Source organism: Mucor velutinosus, assembly GCF_035048745.1.
Source record: "Mucor velutinosus strain NIH1002 chromosome Unknown tig00001563, whole genome shotgun sequence".
Lineage (NCBI taxonomy): Eukaryota > Fungi > Mucoromycota > Mucoromycetes > Mucorales > Mucoraceae > Mucor > Mucor velutinosus.
In genome coordinates, this window is record NW_027041904.1 from 1,671,409 (window position 1) to 1,686,318 (window position 14,910).

At 39.4% G+C, this 14,910-nt stretch overlaps 5 protein-coding genes across 5 annotated transcripts; 2 read left to right on the top strand and 3 right to left on the bottom strand.

Moving 5' to 3' along the window:
• Window positions 1–348: 348 nt before the first annotated feature.
• Window positions 349–1,879, bottom strand: ATC70_009158 (uncharacterized protein; the record flags this gene model as incomplete). Its single annotated transcript, XM_064828395.1, has 5 exons — window positions 349–744; window positions 800–979; window positions 1,041–1,332; window positions 1,398–1,791; window positions 1,861–1,879. The coding sequence occupies 5 exons, from the start codon at window positions 1,877–1,879 to the stop codon at window positions 349–351; spliced, it is 1,281 nt and encodes a 426-aa protein (XP_064685597.1).
• Window positions 1,880–7,042: 5,163 nt separating this feature from the next.
• Window positions 7,043–8,730, top strand: ATC70_009159 (uncharacterized protein; the record flags this gene model as incomplete). Its single annotated transcript, XM_064828396.1, has 7 exons — window positions 7,043–7,329; window positions 7,403–7,542; window positions 7,602–7,900; window positions 7,956–8,003; window positions 8,059–8,169; window positions 8,225–8,464; window positions 8,524–8,730. 7 exons carry the CDS (start codon window positions 7,043–7,045, stop codon window positions 8,728–8,730), a joined length of 1,332 nt encoding a protein of 443 aa, XP_064685598.1.
• Window positions 8,731–9,229: 499 nt separating this feature from the next.
• Window positions 9,230–10,033, bottom strand: ATC70_009160 (uncharacterized protein; the record flags this gene model as incomplete). The annotated part of the gene is made up of 1 exon (XM_064828397.1): window positions 9,230–10,033. The coding sequence occupies one exon, from the start codon at window positions 10,031–10,033 to the stop codon at window positions 9,230–9,232; it is 804 nt and encodes a 267-aa protein (XP_064685599.1).
• A 279-nt stretch (window positions 10,034–10,312) lies between these two features.
• UAP1_2 (UDP-N-acetylglucosamine pyrophosphorylase) lies at window positions 10,313–10,691 on the bottom strand (the record flags this gene model as incomplete). The annotated part of the gene is made up of 2 exons (XM_064828398.1): window positions 10,313–10,609; window positions 10,668–10,691. The coding sequence occupies 2 exons, from the start codon at window positions 10,689–10,691 to the stop codon at window positions 10,313–10,315; spliced, it is 321 nt and encodes a 106-aa protein (XP_064685600.1).
• A 2,776-nt stretch (window positions 10,692–13,467) lies between these two features.
• Window positions 13,468–14,884, top strand: ATC70_009162 (uncharacterized protein; the record flags this gene model as incomplete). Its single annotated transcript, XM_064828399.1, has 4 exons — window positions 13,468–13,607; window positions 13,677–13,888; window positions 13,964–14,339; window positions 14,404–14,884. The coding sequence occupies 4 exons, from the start codon at window positions 13,468–13,470 to the stop codon at window positions 14,882–14,884; spliced, it is 1,209 nt and encodes a 402-aa protein (XP_064685601.1).
• Between the last annotated feature and the right edge of the window lie 26 nt (window positions 14,885–14,910).

The window sequence follows — 14,910 nt, forward strand, 5'->3', positions numbered from 1 at the left end:
GGTGTAAAGAACAAGAAACGTTGCGGGGAAGAAAAAAAAATAATAAAATGTTAAAACTAGGGCTTATTTTTGTACATTTTGTAGGGCTCTCATCCGGTTGTTTGAATGGATTCTCTTTTTGTCAACCACTGCCCTTTTGACCTGGTAAAAACTGCACCATTTTAGCACGTCATCAACCTGCATTAGAAGGTCCGTTGCGTCTAATGTCTGGTGGATCAGAAGCGATTGAAACTCCCTGAGCCATTGTAGCATGTAGCATTGGCCAGCTTGGATGGTATTGCAGCGCCACCATACATTTCATCAGGACCCACACTTGATATAATTATATTTTATTAGAAATGATAGACATTACTGGCATTTGGTCTCAATGATCGAGGGGCCAACTTCCTCGTATTCCTTCTTGGAGATCCATAACTGGTTAAATGAGCCTAGTGATGCCAAGATGGAGCCACCCAACCAACTACTGCTTTTACGCTCAATTGGACTTCCAAATGCATGCACCTTGACCTTGTTTCCTGGCACCATCATGGGCAGTTCGTTGCTCAATCTCTCTGTAAATCCAGGGAACAGTGTATTTCCACCAGTGACAATGACATTGTTAAAAAGCAAAGGACGTAAATCGATATCGCAAGCACTGATACTGTTGAATACAAGTTTCGATACGCCTACAGTGTGTTGTAATTGCTTTCTAGTGAGCCCCAATGAAGGGATGGGTTGTGTTTCTTTTCCTGGTTCAAGAGGTGGCTATACACGAGAGAGATGAGTGTTTGACCTTCTGGATTCACTAGACATCGCTTACCAAATGAATGTAGCGAGGATTAAACATGATTTCAGGCACCCTATAGCGCTCAGCACCAAATGAATTGTTGTAGCCGTCAGGAAACTCGAATGGCTTTTGAGGTCTTTGATTCATCAAATGCTCATCGTATGGAATTTCTGACACTTGTGATACTGATTCCTTGTATTCATGAATGATTCTCTGTCAGACGGCTCGGTGTTAGTATCCACTCCTATACTCGTTGGTCTGGTGTCTGCCTTACCGAAATCTGATAATCATCAAAACTCTCTGTTGTATCTGGCCTCTTGCGCAATTGAAGTTGAGGTGGCTGGCCAGCAGGAACTGGCTTTTTGCTAGCAATCTTGTACAGAGGTGTCACATCCAAATGCAATCCGTTTTTAATATAATCTCTAATTTGCTGACTCAAGATATCGCCACCCACGGACTGATGAAGCACACCCTTCTTCAACACATAGCCATCATACACTGGGACAGCGCTTGTTGTGCTTCCTCCAGAATCCAAAACTAAACCAGTAGCTCTACCAACTGAAAAACTAGGTAGACAAAACAAAATCAACAACTGAACCTCAATCAATCACTTATGTAAATATCACTGTACGCTGTCATGACGGCATCCTTGGCCACATAGAAAGCAGGTGCTTCAAACTTTTCAAATGCCAATTCCATCATCTTTTCGCGGTTTTCGGGTGTATTCCAAGCTGGTTCTGTACATAATAAAGGGTGCTCTGATGAATTGACGTGAAGCATATCGTTGTAAGCTGCTTGCCAGAGGTGTTCAACTGCATCCCAATCCTTGACAAGACCATTCTTCATGGGATTTTTGATTTCCATGTTGGCCCTCCATGTATTTAGTTTGCTGTCTCCAATATAGTAGTTGCCTTCTTTATCGACGCCGTAAGAAGTTGGGAAAATGGATTTGGGCACATCTTCTCCTGCAAAACCAACACGTGTAGACGTGGAGCCCATATCAAATACAAGCGCGTTTACTTCATCTAGGAGTTAATGAATTGGTCAGTTGAGAGAACATGGCAGCAAAAAAATAGAACTTGCTTTGCATTTACCTCCACCATAAGTAACCATTTTTGTAGTTTATAATTGTGTGCAAAGGAGAAAGAGGTTAAAAATGTACTGTGTTTTGCTTTGTATGGTTGAAGCAGTCTCAAAATGAACGCCACGATTTCTGGCAAAGGCTATTCTATTCAAATGCTAAACAAAAGATCATCGTCAGCTCAGCTCTTTCCTAGTTGACGCTGTGTAAATGGTACAGATTAGACCAGCATTCTGTAGTAAGCACGTTCGGCTTAATGATTGAGGCTCTTTTCAAGAATCTGGCAACTAAACAGCATCATTGATCCAATTCACTCGCAACTGCTGACAACAGGTACTGAGATATACTTTTGATCCAGATCACTCTACTTCAGAACTTTTGGGAGAATAGTCTATTGCGCTTAAACTGCCGTCTTAAACACAAAATCCTATATTGATCAGACATGCGCATTTTAATTCAAGTTGGCGAATGCCTATACCTTTCGCTTGGTTATCTACCTTTGTCTCACTTTGATGATAATCAAAGTAAGCAGCGGTGGTTTGCCTTTGTCCATCGCGTTAGCATCCTGTCAGCTTCATCGAATATTCTACTGACTTGGAGTTTTTAAATTTGTCGTACCAAGTAAAAGCCCTCCATAACTGTGGATCTAACTCTTGTACAACGCTCCAGGTCTGTATTAATAATGGAACGCTTCATATACGGGCCTTCAGTATGCTCACATTGCCTCTTACTGCTCTATAACCTGCAAAACATAGCGAAATTTCGGATTGATCAGGCAGTAATTTCTCGAGTTAGATGCTCTTCTAGACCTCCAGAATTGCACCAAACGGCTCGCGTTGCCGCGGGCCTTTGGCTAATATCCCAAAATTAATATAGCTAAAATGCTAGAAGAAGAGCCCTGATTGTTGATTGATATATAATCACTAATCATATGAGTGTTTATGCTTTGGATGGTTCTCTACCTTCGCTACGCTTCGGTAAGAACCAACCTGCACAGCGATAGCTCGAGCTACCGGTTACCTTTGTGTATCTTATCATAATACTACTACGTTCAAGCTGACCCTCTACTTACACATGAAAATCCTTTACATTATCTGTGAATTTGACTCTTATCTGATGCTCTACATCCATATACACGTAGCTACTTCATATACGGGCAAGTAGCATACTGGTATTTCCACTTTTTAGTCCTTAGTGTCCATAATACAGCAAAATTTGAATGCATTTGAGCTGCGTTTTCTCGCGTCCAAGGCCGTTTTAGATTGTCAGAATAGTACCAAACACTTGCTCTCATCTGACAGTTACTTTCTGACACCTTTGCTCAACTTTTTGGGGATCAAAAAAAACATGAACAAAATTCGACCAAAAAGCATGAGGTACCCCTCATGGTTTTCATCGAAAATCAAACGATCGCGTTTTTCACCTTGAAAATGGAGACTTTTACTATGGTATATCTTGAATCAAAATGTTTCTATCGATCCAAAGCAACCTCTGAAATCATCTTTATGGGACTTTGATATGTAAAATTTCGACATTTTGGCCAGAAACCTCTTTTCATATTTTTGCAAATAATTCAATAAGTGTATTCAAATCATATATATAACTTGGTACCATTGGAAGCGCCTTGAAAAGTACTCCAGGAAAGCTTAAGGAAGCATGGGGTGATTATCATACTTCACTTAGTCGAATCTGCAAAAATAGCTCGATCGAGTCCAGAATCATCAAGATTTGTCCAATCTGGAACAGACTATGATTCTGGGTTTGAATTAATTTTGGCTTGTGGGGCCAGCTGGCAAACTCAACGCCCTTTTCATACTGCAATACAGTAGTAAATGCTCTTGAAGCGTATGAAAAAGTAGGTGGCAGGCCATAAAGCTATCGTTTATAATGATATTTTATTGCATTCTATATCGTTCATAATAACATCGTCTTGCATTCTATATTTAATAACGTTAGTCTAAACATTGACGACTCAAGGCTGCATAAGACGTCTGCAGTAAGTAGTGAAATCTCTGAGGCTCTGAGACGTCGTTCAAATAAAACATTGACAGCATTGAGCAGAGGAAAGAGGGTAAAACTAACAGTGATTTTTGTTGATTGATTGTAAAATCATTATTCTCATATGAGCCAGGCCTGACAAATGCCTCGAAACTCAGGTTCCATATTAGGGTTGTAAAGTGTCTAAGGACTGAACATTTATTATGTTATGATACTAATTCAAAATGAAAGTATTGATCCAAAGCAACCTCTGAAACATTAATTGTGCGGCCTTCTTATGTAATATTTTTCAGAATTGCTCAATAAGCTTTCTATTAATACCTATTATAATGGGTACCATTGGATACGCCTTAAAAAGTACTTCAAGAAAGCTTAAGGAAGTATTTTTTTTGTAGGGGAGTCGAGCTCCAGGTTTTATTTAAAGTCCTTTAAATGTCATACTGAGGGATAGAAAAGACTGTTGGTGGACCCAATGTCTGCAAAGAAGGGGAATAAGATATTTTTTTGAATTAAGTTGGGAAAGAAATCTACTACTAATAAGGTGCGACTCCTAGAGCCAGTACAGTCTTGCGGATGCTTAAGGAAGTATGGGATGGCCATCACATTTACATAGTCGAATCTTACAAAATAGGTCAGATGTTGCCCAAAATTTCAAGAATCATCAAATCCAAACAGAAACTGATATGCGGAGATTAAATGCGTTTTGGCGGGCGAAACCATTGCCATGCTAATTGTGATGGTAATTGATGTTGTTGTAGGCCCGTAAGAAGGGGATTGCGAATCCAAAAAGATTATTATCGCTTAGTCTTACTAATGCATCTTGCTTCTGCTAAACTTGCTTGTATCTAGGAGATTTAATTATTACAAATGGCTCATTTAAGTGCTGTTTAAAGTAGGGAATGTATGGCAGTAGCAATTTGATGATTCCGCATTTCTATCCCTTGAAAGCCTCTTACTCGTGTCCTTCCATTACAGAAACTAGCTTCAAGATGGACCTTAGAAATTGACGAACATACCGCATCACGACTCACCAGCTATGACTGTAATTAAACAGGCTCTTGTTCATATTTTCATTCACAAATCCAAAAACAATTCTAATCAAAGCTGTTCCTCTCAATATTGGAGTGTTGTCGTTCGCAACACTTGTATAGTCATACTAGCTGCTGCCCTGAATTTGAAAGGCAAGAATAGCTCAGGAGCCTTAAATCGCCAGTTAAACTCGGCACTATCAAGTTCAATTTTTTCCAAGAAATTCTTGTTGGTCCAAGGTATGGATCCACTGGAAACCTGGCTCAAATGCGCCTTAAAACTGATAATCTAAAGCCATGGCTAGAAATCAATAAAAAAGTAAATTCTACGCCAGAAGTTTGACAGCTATAGCCTTTCGCATGAATTAGAATCTTCCGAAAGAGATCATTTTGTCCAAATGTGTATCATAACATAATAAATGTTCAGTCCGTAGACATTTTTATAATCCTAATATGGAAACTGAGTTTCAAGGCACCTGTCAGGCCAAGCTCATATATGATTAACGACGAGCCGTTTGAACGTAGGTTGGTTTCCACCGAAGCGAAGCGTAGGTCAGGAAACCACCCGAAGTGCTGAAAGGCTCGTATGATTAATGATTTTACAATTAATAAGCAAAAACCACTGCTGTTTCTACCCTCTTTCCTCTGCTCAATGCTGTCATTGTTTTCTTTGAACGATGACCTAAAGCCTCAGAAATTTCCCTATTTACTGCAGACATGTTGTGCAGCCCCTGAATCGTCAATGTCCAGACTAACGTTATTAAATATAGAATGTAAGAAATTAGCACAATAAACTATAGTGCTATGACCTGCCACCTACTTTTTATACGCTTCAAAAGCATCTATTGTTGTATTGCCTTCATAATGAAAAGGACATTGAGTTTGCCAGCCAGCTCCACAAGCCAAAATTAATTCAAACCCAAAATCATAATCTGCTTCAGATTGGCCAAATCTGAATGAATTTCGACTCGATTGAATTTTTTTTTTCAGATTCGACTAAGCAAAATATGATGATCATCCTATGCTTCTTTAAGCTTTCTTGGAATGCTTTTCAAGCCGCATCCAATGGTACAAAGTACGATAGATGTTTTAAATAAACTTATTGAGCAATTTGTGAAAATATGAAAAGAGGATTCTGGCCAAAATGTCGAAATTTTACAAATCAAGGTCCCACAAAGATGATTTCAAGGGTTACGTTGGATCGATAGAAACATTTCGATTCAAGATATACCATAGTAAAAGTCTTCATTTTGGAGGTCAAAAACGCGATCGTTTAATTTTTGGTGGAATTTTGTCCATGTTTTTTTATCCCCAAAAAATCGGGCAAAGGTGTCAGAAAGTAACTGGCAGATGAGAGCAATTGTTTGGTGCTATTCTGACGATCTAAAACATCCTTGAACGCGAAAAAACACAGCTCAAATGCGCCCAGATTTTGCTGTATTAGGCACACTCTTGACTAAAAAAGGGATAATACCTGGATGATACTTGCCCGTATATGAAATAGCTACGTGTACATGGATGTAAAGCATCACATAAGAATTAGGTCCACAGATAATATAAAGGGTTTTCATGTGTAAGCAGAGGGTCAACATGAAAGCAGCAGTATTTTGTTAAAATATGCAAGAGCAATCAGTAGCACGAGCTGCTGCTGCGCAGGTTGGTTTTCACCGAAGCGAAGGGAAGATAGAGAACCATCCAAAGCATAGACACTCATATGATTAGTGATTATATATCAATCAACAATCAAGGTTCTTCTAACATTTTAACTATATAAATTTTGCGTTATTAGCCAAAGGTCCGCGGCAGCGCGAGCCGTTTGAACGTAGGTTGGTTTCCACCGAAGCGAAGCATAGGTCAGGAAACCACCCGAAGTGTCGAAAGGCTCGTATTCATAATGATGATTTGTAATGATAATGCACTCGTCTTACGCAATGTGGTTCAAACATAAGAATGCCGAGCTTCCCCTGTCATGTAACTCTTTGAGTCCCAAGAACACTTGTTGACAAGAGAATCTCTCATACTGCGTTTTTCACGTGCTTGTAATACCATGGGCCATTGACTTTTCAGATACATCCCCAAACATTTTCTGTAAAAGAAAAAGTTTTTAATAAGCGTTTAGTCCATTGTAATTCAGGTTCCCTTTTCCTTGATCATTCTACAATCAACAAGATGGGAGGCAAAAAGAAATCTCCCAAGCCATTGACGACCGAGAAGTCAGAAGAAAAGGTGACATTGTTAGCTGCTGAATCCAGCCAAAAGAAATGGCGAAACTGGTGGGTCAGAACAATCACCACATTCATGATGATTGGCACCTTTTTCCTTATTCTCGCTTCGGGCCATATTTGGGTTATTATGATGGTCATTGCTATATCAACAGTTGTATATAATGAAGTGCTGCAAATAGCCCAGGCTCCAGCAAAGGATAGCAATTTCAGATGGTTCAAAACTATGAGCTGGTAAGCCGTCTCAGTCAAACACGTTTATGCGAATGATAATGCCAACCATACATTTCTCTTTCTCGATATTTAGGTACTTTTTAGTAACTACAACCTACTTTCTTTACGGCGAATCCATCATCTATTACTTTCAGCAAATTATTCTGGTTGATAGAGTACTCTTACCATTCGCTACTCACCATCGATTTATCAGCTTTGTTCTCTACATGATTGGTAAGTTCTTTGGTCTCAATGAAAAAGATTGCTGTATCTCATTACTCGGGTATGTATAGGATTTGTGTTTTTTGTCACTAATTTGAAGAAGGGTCAGTACAAACAGCAGTTCCGTCAATTTGGCTGGATGCATATGGCCTTGTTGCTTGTCGTCTTCCAGAGCCATTTCATTGTCAACAACATTTTGGAGGGTTTGATTTGGTTCTTTATTCCTACTTCACTCGTGATTTGCAATGATATCTTTGCCTACATTTGCGGATTCTTCTGGGGTAGAACTCCTCTTATCACAGTATCACCAAAGAAGACAGTGGAGGGCTTTGTCGGCGGCTGGATCTGCACAATGATTTTCGGCATGTTGGTAAGATTACAAGGAATCAGGAGATTGGCGTGTGATGTACTAATGACTAGTACAGTGGTCTACTTTGTTGATGAGATTCAACTACATGATTTGCCCCGTAAAGGTAAAATGATGCACGCGAGAAAATCCCGTTATCGTGCGTTCTCACAAATCGATAGGATTTGTCCATGTCTGCCTGGTCTGAAATTGATTGTAGCCCTGTTAACCCTGTATTCACTGCTGTTCCTTGGGCTTTACCTGCTCTGTGGACTACCATCATCAAGACTTTGGTAAGTGCATTATGCTGCAAAATGTCAATTCATTCAATTCTGAAGGTATGAGTAGATCCACAAGGAGGTGACGAAGGTGTGGATTGCACCTGTTCAGCTTCATTCTCTCGTGATGGCATGTTTTGCCTCATTAATTGCGCCATTTGGTGGCTTCTTTGCTAGTGGTGTTAAGCGTGCATTCAACGTTAAAGACTTCGGTCAAAGTATTCCTGGACACGGTGGTTTGACTGATAGATTTGATTGCCAATTCTTGATGGGTGTATTTTCCTCCATCTATTACCAGAGTTTCATCAAGGTACGGTCTAAATGATTGGGGCATTGTGTACCGCACAACTAACATCTGTGATATTATAGACATACAATTTGAACATTGGCACTATCCTTGCATCTGTCATCAACAACTTGTCATTGCCAGATCAATTGGAATTATTGGAACGCATCTTGACATATTTCGTAAATCAAGGCATCCTTGATCCCACCGTGTTGCAGAAATGTGGAGCCAGCGCATTGACTGAGAGTGCTCGTCAAATCTTGGAGAGTAGCATTAGTTCTTCATTGTAATATTATCAACCTTCATACTATTTTTATTCAAATATATATCTATTAGTCTTTGTAATGTCTTGTAATAAACAGTATCTTATATATTAATATTGAAGGCAATGCTTCCAGTTATACAACCATGCCAGGTGTGTATAATAATACAATGCTTTTTATAGCAGCTCTTTAGTGCATTTTGAAGTCGAAATTATTATTTACAGCACTTTGTACACTACCGCATTATGCCATTATTGACAACTCTTTCCACATGCGAAGCAAATGCAATGTATATTAATCAGTTTCTTTTTACTTGATAAAGAGAAAATCAATGACTGGAAAGCAACGTGAAAATGAATACATGTAAGTAATTGTGTAAATGATGTACAGAAGACTATGGTATGTAGGCATTGGTAATACTAAATGAGAATATAAGCATTGACAGCAATGGGTGATGATATAAGTGTTGGTATAGTAATAGTTGATGGCGACATGAACGTTGATGATCATAAAAATACAAGAGATCCTACTTGAGAAGTCTGCGGCGTGCATGACGAACACCCAGGAAGTTTTTTTCAAGCTTTCTTTTTGATATATGAATAATGGAGGGCGTATGCATAGATGGGATGCTATCCAAGATACGAGCTGAAGATGGAGGATTTCGAATTATCAATGCAGATAATTTAACGATCACAGCCAACTTTTGGAACAAGGGGATGATTGATTGAACTTGATGCATGCCATAGCAATTTGTAGGCATGTAAATAACCTTGAGCAAAATACTACGATATAATCCATCAAACTGATGATCAAAAGAATAGACATGACAGCAATTTCCTCGCATGAGGATACCACACAGCACAGCACCAGAGCGTCCTTCAGCTTCAATAGCCACCGTAGTATCCTTTAGTTCTCTACAAAGCTTGACCAAGTCATTCACGTCCTTTGCTCTGTTTGACTTTGCTTCGAGTGATAGGATTACATGCTGGGATTTGGTTGATACGACGGAGAAGTCAGCATGTTTGCCACTGGTAGCCAATGAAGGATCCAAATCATTGAAGCGCTTTGCAGAGTCATTGATCATTTTGTCAGCACCAAGAGATTTTGTTAATGCAGTGTTGGGGAAATAAGCCTTGAGAAAGTTTTCGACAGTATCCCTCACCAAAGTAGCTTCATTGACATCATTGCTGGAGTAGTCTGCAGAGTAGGTGCTCAATAAGCTAGTCAAAACATCACATAGAACGGCTGCGTCTTGATAACTATGTTGGTCTTGGCGAAGCTTTGCGATATCATCATGAATGTCTGTTGTGTTGATGCATCGAACAGCCATATCTTGAGCGAACTTGGCAAGGAAATCTTGGTGACTATTTTCAAGTTTCACTGGTTGGTAATAGTCAATTTTGTCAACTTATTTCATGTTAGCTTGAGCAACATCATAAGAGACAACATCAGTATTGTAAAGTCATTTTTAATAAGCATAATGCCATCGAGCGCGAGTTGTTCACAGTAGTTTAATGTCTCCAAGTCTTCAGCTTTCTTGATAACAGCGTTGCGATAATCAATAAAGGAGGAGGAGACATCATGACCAGATACAATCCATCTTGAGCTATCAGACTTCAACTTGTACTGGTAGGAATCGCCATTGTGTTAGATACTGGTAGGTGTCACCGATATCGTCTTCACTTGGTGAATTGGAAGTTGATGGTATAGACTTTCTGGCAGAATATTCAGATGTTTCAATATCACTGCCTTCATTTGATGCACTATTGTTCATTTCATCTATCATATGAGTGTACGCTTGAGCTTGACTTGCGGCTCGACCTCTTTGCACAGCCTTCAACTTTCGTCTTGTCATAATCTCTTCCTTATGTGTCCAGTAGTTGATAAAGGATGCCTGCTCGAGGATCTATAAGAAACACCTATCAAAACTGAGCCTTGAGTATGATTACAGATATACCACATACCTGATAGTTATCATTCACTATCATATTAGCAAATTTCCTGGCAATCTTGTATTCTTTGCTAATGCTCTTGCTTTTTTATATGCCGTCGACTATCTTTTTGAATTCATTGGTGGCAGCGTATTTTGTGATACAGCATTGTAGATCTAGAAACTCGATCATGTCAAATGAATCGTGTGATGCGTGTTCAGCGAAATACTGGAAGAGACGACCCATTGTTAAGCTCAAGTTGAAAATGCTCATTCCAGTTGAACGGTTTGGAAGAATTTCGCGTCACTCTGATAGACTATCTAATCTCCCCAAAATTGGGCATCCCCCTATCAACACGTCTTCCCATTCACTTATTTAAAGTATAATGTTCGCTGGGTGGTTGCTATGATTTTGGATTGCCAGGATTCTAGCAAATACCTGCTGATCTTCTCAGCAGCAGCAGCTGGTTGTCCGTTCGAATCTATCATAATTCGTTTATTTCCTGTAGATGGAAATGCAGTTGTAAAGGCTTTTACCGGACACGCAGGTTAGGGTGATTCCTCGATTTGCAACTTGCAACGACGGTATTCGTTACGCCCCCTACCATTGGCAATCACGAGATATGGTTGCTGACAGGGAATCTTTTCGAATGCATCAGCAGCAGTTTACTGCATTATCGACCGGAGCAGCCAATTTTGAAATCAATTCCTCATCGGCTGGCCCTTTCATATTGAATCAAAGGTGGTGGAGACTAGGTTCATTGTAGAATAGATTACGGTTTATAATAGCCGATCAATCTCGCTACGCTCGATGACGGCTCTCGCCGAACACATTCCAAATAAGAGATAATAAAAATCTGGCATATAAAGTATTTTTTAAACAATCAGTTAATAGTAAAAAAAAAGGCTATACAAGAGTCAGAAGGGGGGAGGTATGCTCTTGGGATGGTGACTTAAAGCTAGCCATGTGTAAATACAGGACTTGTGTAAGATCTACAACCTTTTTTGAGATATTGTCATTGCAAAAGACACCTTCATGAGGCAACTCCCTAAAAAAGTATTTGCTCTAAGCAATTGTCCCTTCAATTCCATGATCCCCATTTAATCAGCATCGCAATCATCATTGCCATCATCAGAAATGCATGTGGACCAGCCAGCAGCAGCGCCTCCTGCTAAATCCATTCAAACTCAGCTTATTTTTTTCTGATCAAGATTGGACAAATTTTGTGTTTTGTCGACTTCTTTAATCTATTTTGTGAGATTCGACTATATAAATTGTGATGATCACCCTATGCTTCCTAATACATCCTTGAAGTGCTTTTCAAGGCGCTTCCAATGATGCTAATTGTAATAGATGTTTTGACTCAAATTATTGAGCAATTTGATAAAGTTTAAAATGAGGTTTCTCGCGAAAATAGCCATATTTTGCATAAGAAAACCTCATAACAGTAGTTTCAGAGGGTGCTTTGGATCGATAGAAACATTTTCATATAATATATACCATAGTAAAAGTCTTCGTTATCAAGGTCAAAGATGCGATCGTTTGATTTTCAGTGAAAACCATGAGGGGTACCTCATGACTTTTGGTCGATTTTTGGCCATGTTTTTTTTTTGGTCCCAAAAAGTTGAGCAAAGATGACAGGAAGTTACTGTTACTCGAATACAATTGTTTGGCATTATTCCGATAGCTCAGAATAGTTTACATGTGGAGATATGAAGGCTTGAAAACTGTCCAATTTGGTTATGTTTTTGCTGTATAGCTTTTATTTACACGGCATGAATCACATCTTTGAATCACATTTTTGGTAGCTGTATTTTACTGGAAGGGAAGATCTCCAGCCTGCGCAATTTTTAATTCGAATAGGAGGCATATTGATTTTGGTAAAGCTAATTCATGCAAATTTTGATGCATTATGTTGCTGGTAAGCCTATCAGAAACGAAAATGAGAAACCAAATTTACTGCTTGATGGCTATAGTTTTGCACGTTTGCTTCGTTATGGTAAAACCCTTTTAAGGTCAATACTACCAAATGTTGCTCTGAAACCACAAACTACTCAATCTACAGCCAAATAACAGGCAAGAAGTCGCTTGAATTAGACATGTTATGTTCTTGGGAAAGGAGCTTTTAATCTCTGATGGGCTACGACGACGTTTTTGTGTTCAAGTTTACTATTATATATAATGACTAGTATATACAGTAGAATGATGATATCTGATGTACGCATTGATTAAATTGGTTGTTATTAAAATCAAGATTTTGCTAGAGGAGCCATGAAGTCAGCAACGGCATTATGCTGCTTAAGGCCCTGCAGGTGTTTTCGACATTTTCCATCGAGAGGCGACTGTTTATTGCACTCATATGCCACACAAGACGCCAGTGATCAACGATAATCGTAAGACGATCCGGCATTGTTAGATGCTGATCCAAAGCAATCAAATTACATTTCACCAATGCCAAATCCGAACGACGTCATGGTTACATAGCTGGTTTGTGTGATGAGGATAGTTTCTCGAGAAGAGTACATCAAGAAAGTTACTCGAGTATCAACTGCAGGTAATCATTATGATCACAACATGATGCTACAGATTAATTTGTAACTAATATAGCAATCAAACTGGGCTTGTATATATCTTTCAGCATAGTGATTAACATATGAAATGAGATCCACCCCAAACAAAAACACCTGGATTTAGCTTTCCGCATCTCAAAAGTAACAGTGGTGTAACCAACAACGCGGTTTAGTGTGTGTGATATTTAATCCATGATGAAATGAAAAAAAAGCTCTTTTTTTTCTCTTGTTCTTCTTTGTTTTTTTCACCACTCGACTAGAAAATGACAAAGTATATTCCAGAAGAGAGTCTCAAAGGATTGCATTTATACAAATATGGAGGTGTGGACAAATCCCTTGTCTCCAAGTACGTTTTGGGTCCTTATTGGAATAATCTCGTCAAGATTTTTCCGCTCTGGGTAGCGTAAGTTGATGTGTATGCTTGGGTGTGGATCATATAGGATGGCTACTTATAGATATCCTTTGTCAACAGGCCTAATGCTATTACCTTGTTGGGCTTACTGATCGTCGTTGCCAATGTCATTACTTTGTTTTACTATTCCTCAGAATTGGGTGAATGCCCCAACTGGGTGTATACAACTTTTGGTATTGGTTTGTTCATGTATCAATCATTGGATGCCATCGATGGCAAGCAAGCTAGAAGAACACAAACATCAGGTCCCTTGGGTGAATTATTCGATCATGGTAAATAGCAAATTCTTGCTTCAGAGAGAGAGTGTGTGTGTGTTTTGGGGCGCTAAATTAAGTTTTGATTTCTAGGCTGTGATGCTTTGAACACCACTTTGGGTGTTTTGACGTGGGCTTCCTCCACTTATCTCGGTCAAAGCTGGTGGACCGTAGCTTCCTTATGTGCCAGTCTTGGAAACTTTTACTTGTCTACTTGGGAGGAATACCACACTGGTGTTTTGTTTTTGGGCCATTTTAGTGGACCCGTTGAAGGTGTGTTGATGTTGTGTGGCATTCATTTGATCTCTGGCTACTTTGGTCCAGCTTTCTGGATGCTCCGTATAGAAGAGGTCCTGCCATTTATTAATTTCTCTCACAATGCAAACACCAAACTTCTGGGCGCACTCCAGTTGAACCATGTTCTCATCGTGATCGGTGGTCTCGTTACCTTTTTCAACATCATTGTCGGGTAATGTGCTGTGCTGTGCTCATCATGCATCTCGGAATTGTGATATTAACCATCGTGTCAACAGATTATATAATGTCATCAAGGTCAAGATCTCACCCACTGCAAACTCCAAGAAGGACAGCTCTATTTTAAAGGCTACATTGGGCCTTTTCCCCTTTGTCAACATGTGCTTCTGGGCTTACAAATGGATGCGTCTTTGGCCTGACATTGTGTCTGAACACCTTGCTATTTTTATCGTCTTCTTTGGGTTCCTCTTTGGTCATCAGGTTGGGCTTATGATTACAGCCCACGTGTCAAAATTGAGTTTCCCTTATTTCAATGTGCCTGTCAATGCCATCCTATTATCTGGTGTTTCTATTGCCTATTTCCAGTCATTTATCGAGGAATTTATCCCCATCAATCAAAGACTTATTCTCAAAATCTATTCCGTCATTGCCGCTTACCAATACTACGACTTGGCAAGCAGCGTCATCCAACAAATCTGTACATATCTCGACATTGGATGCTTGCGTATCAAGAAGAAGCCAGCTGAAAAGACATCTTAACTAATAGTATAATAATAAAGTTTTTT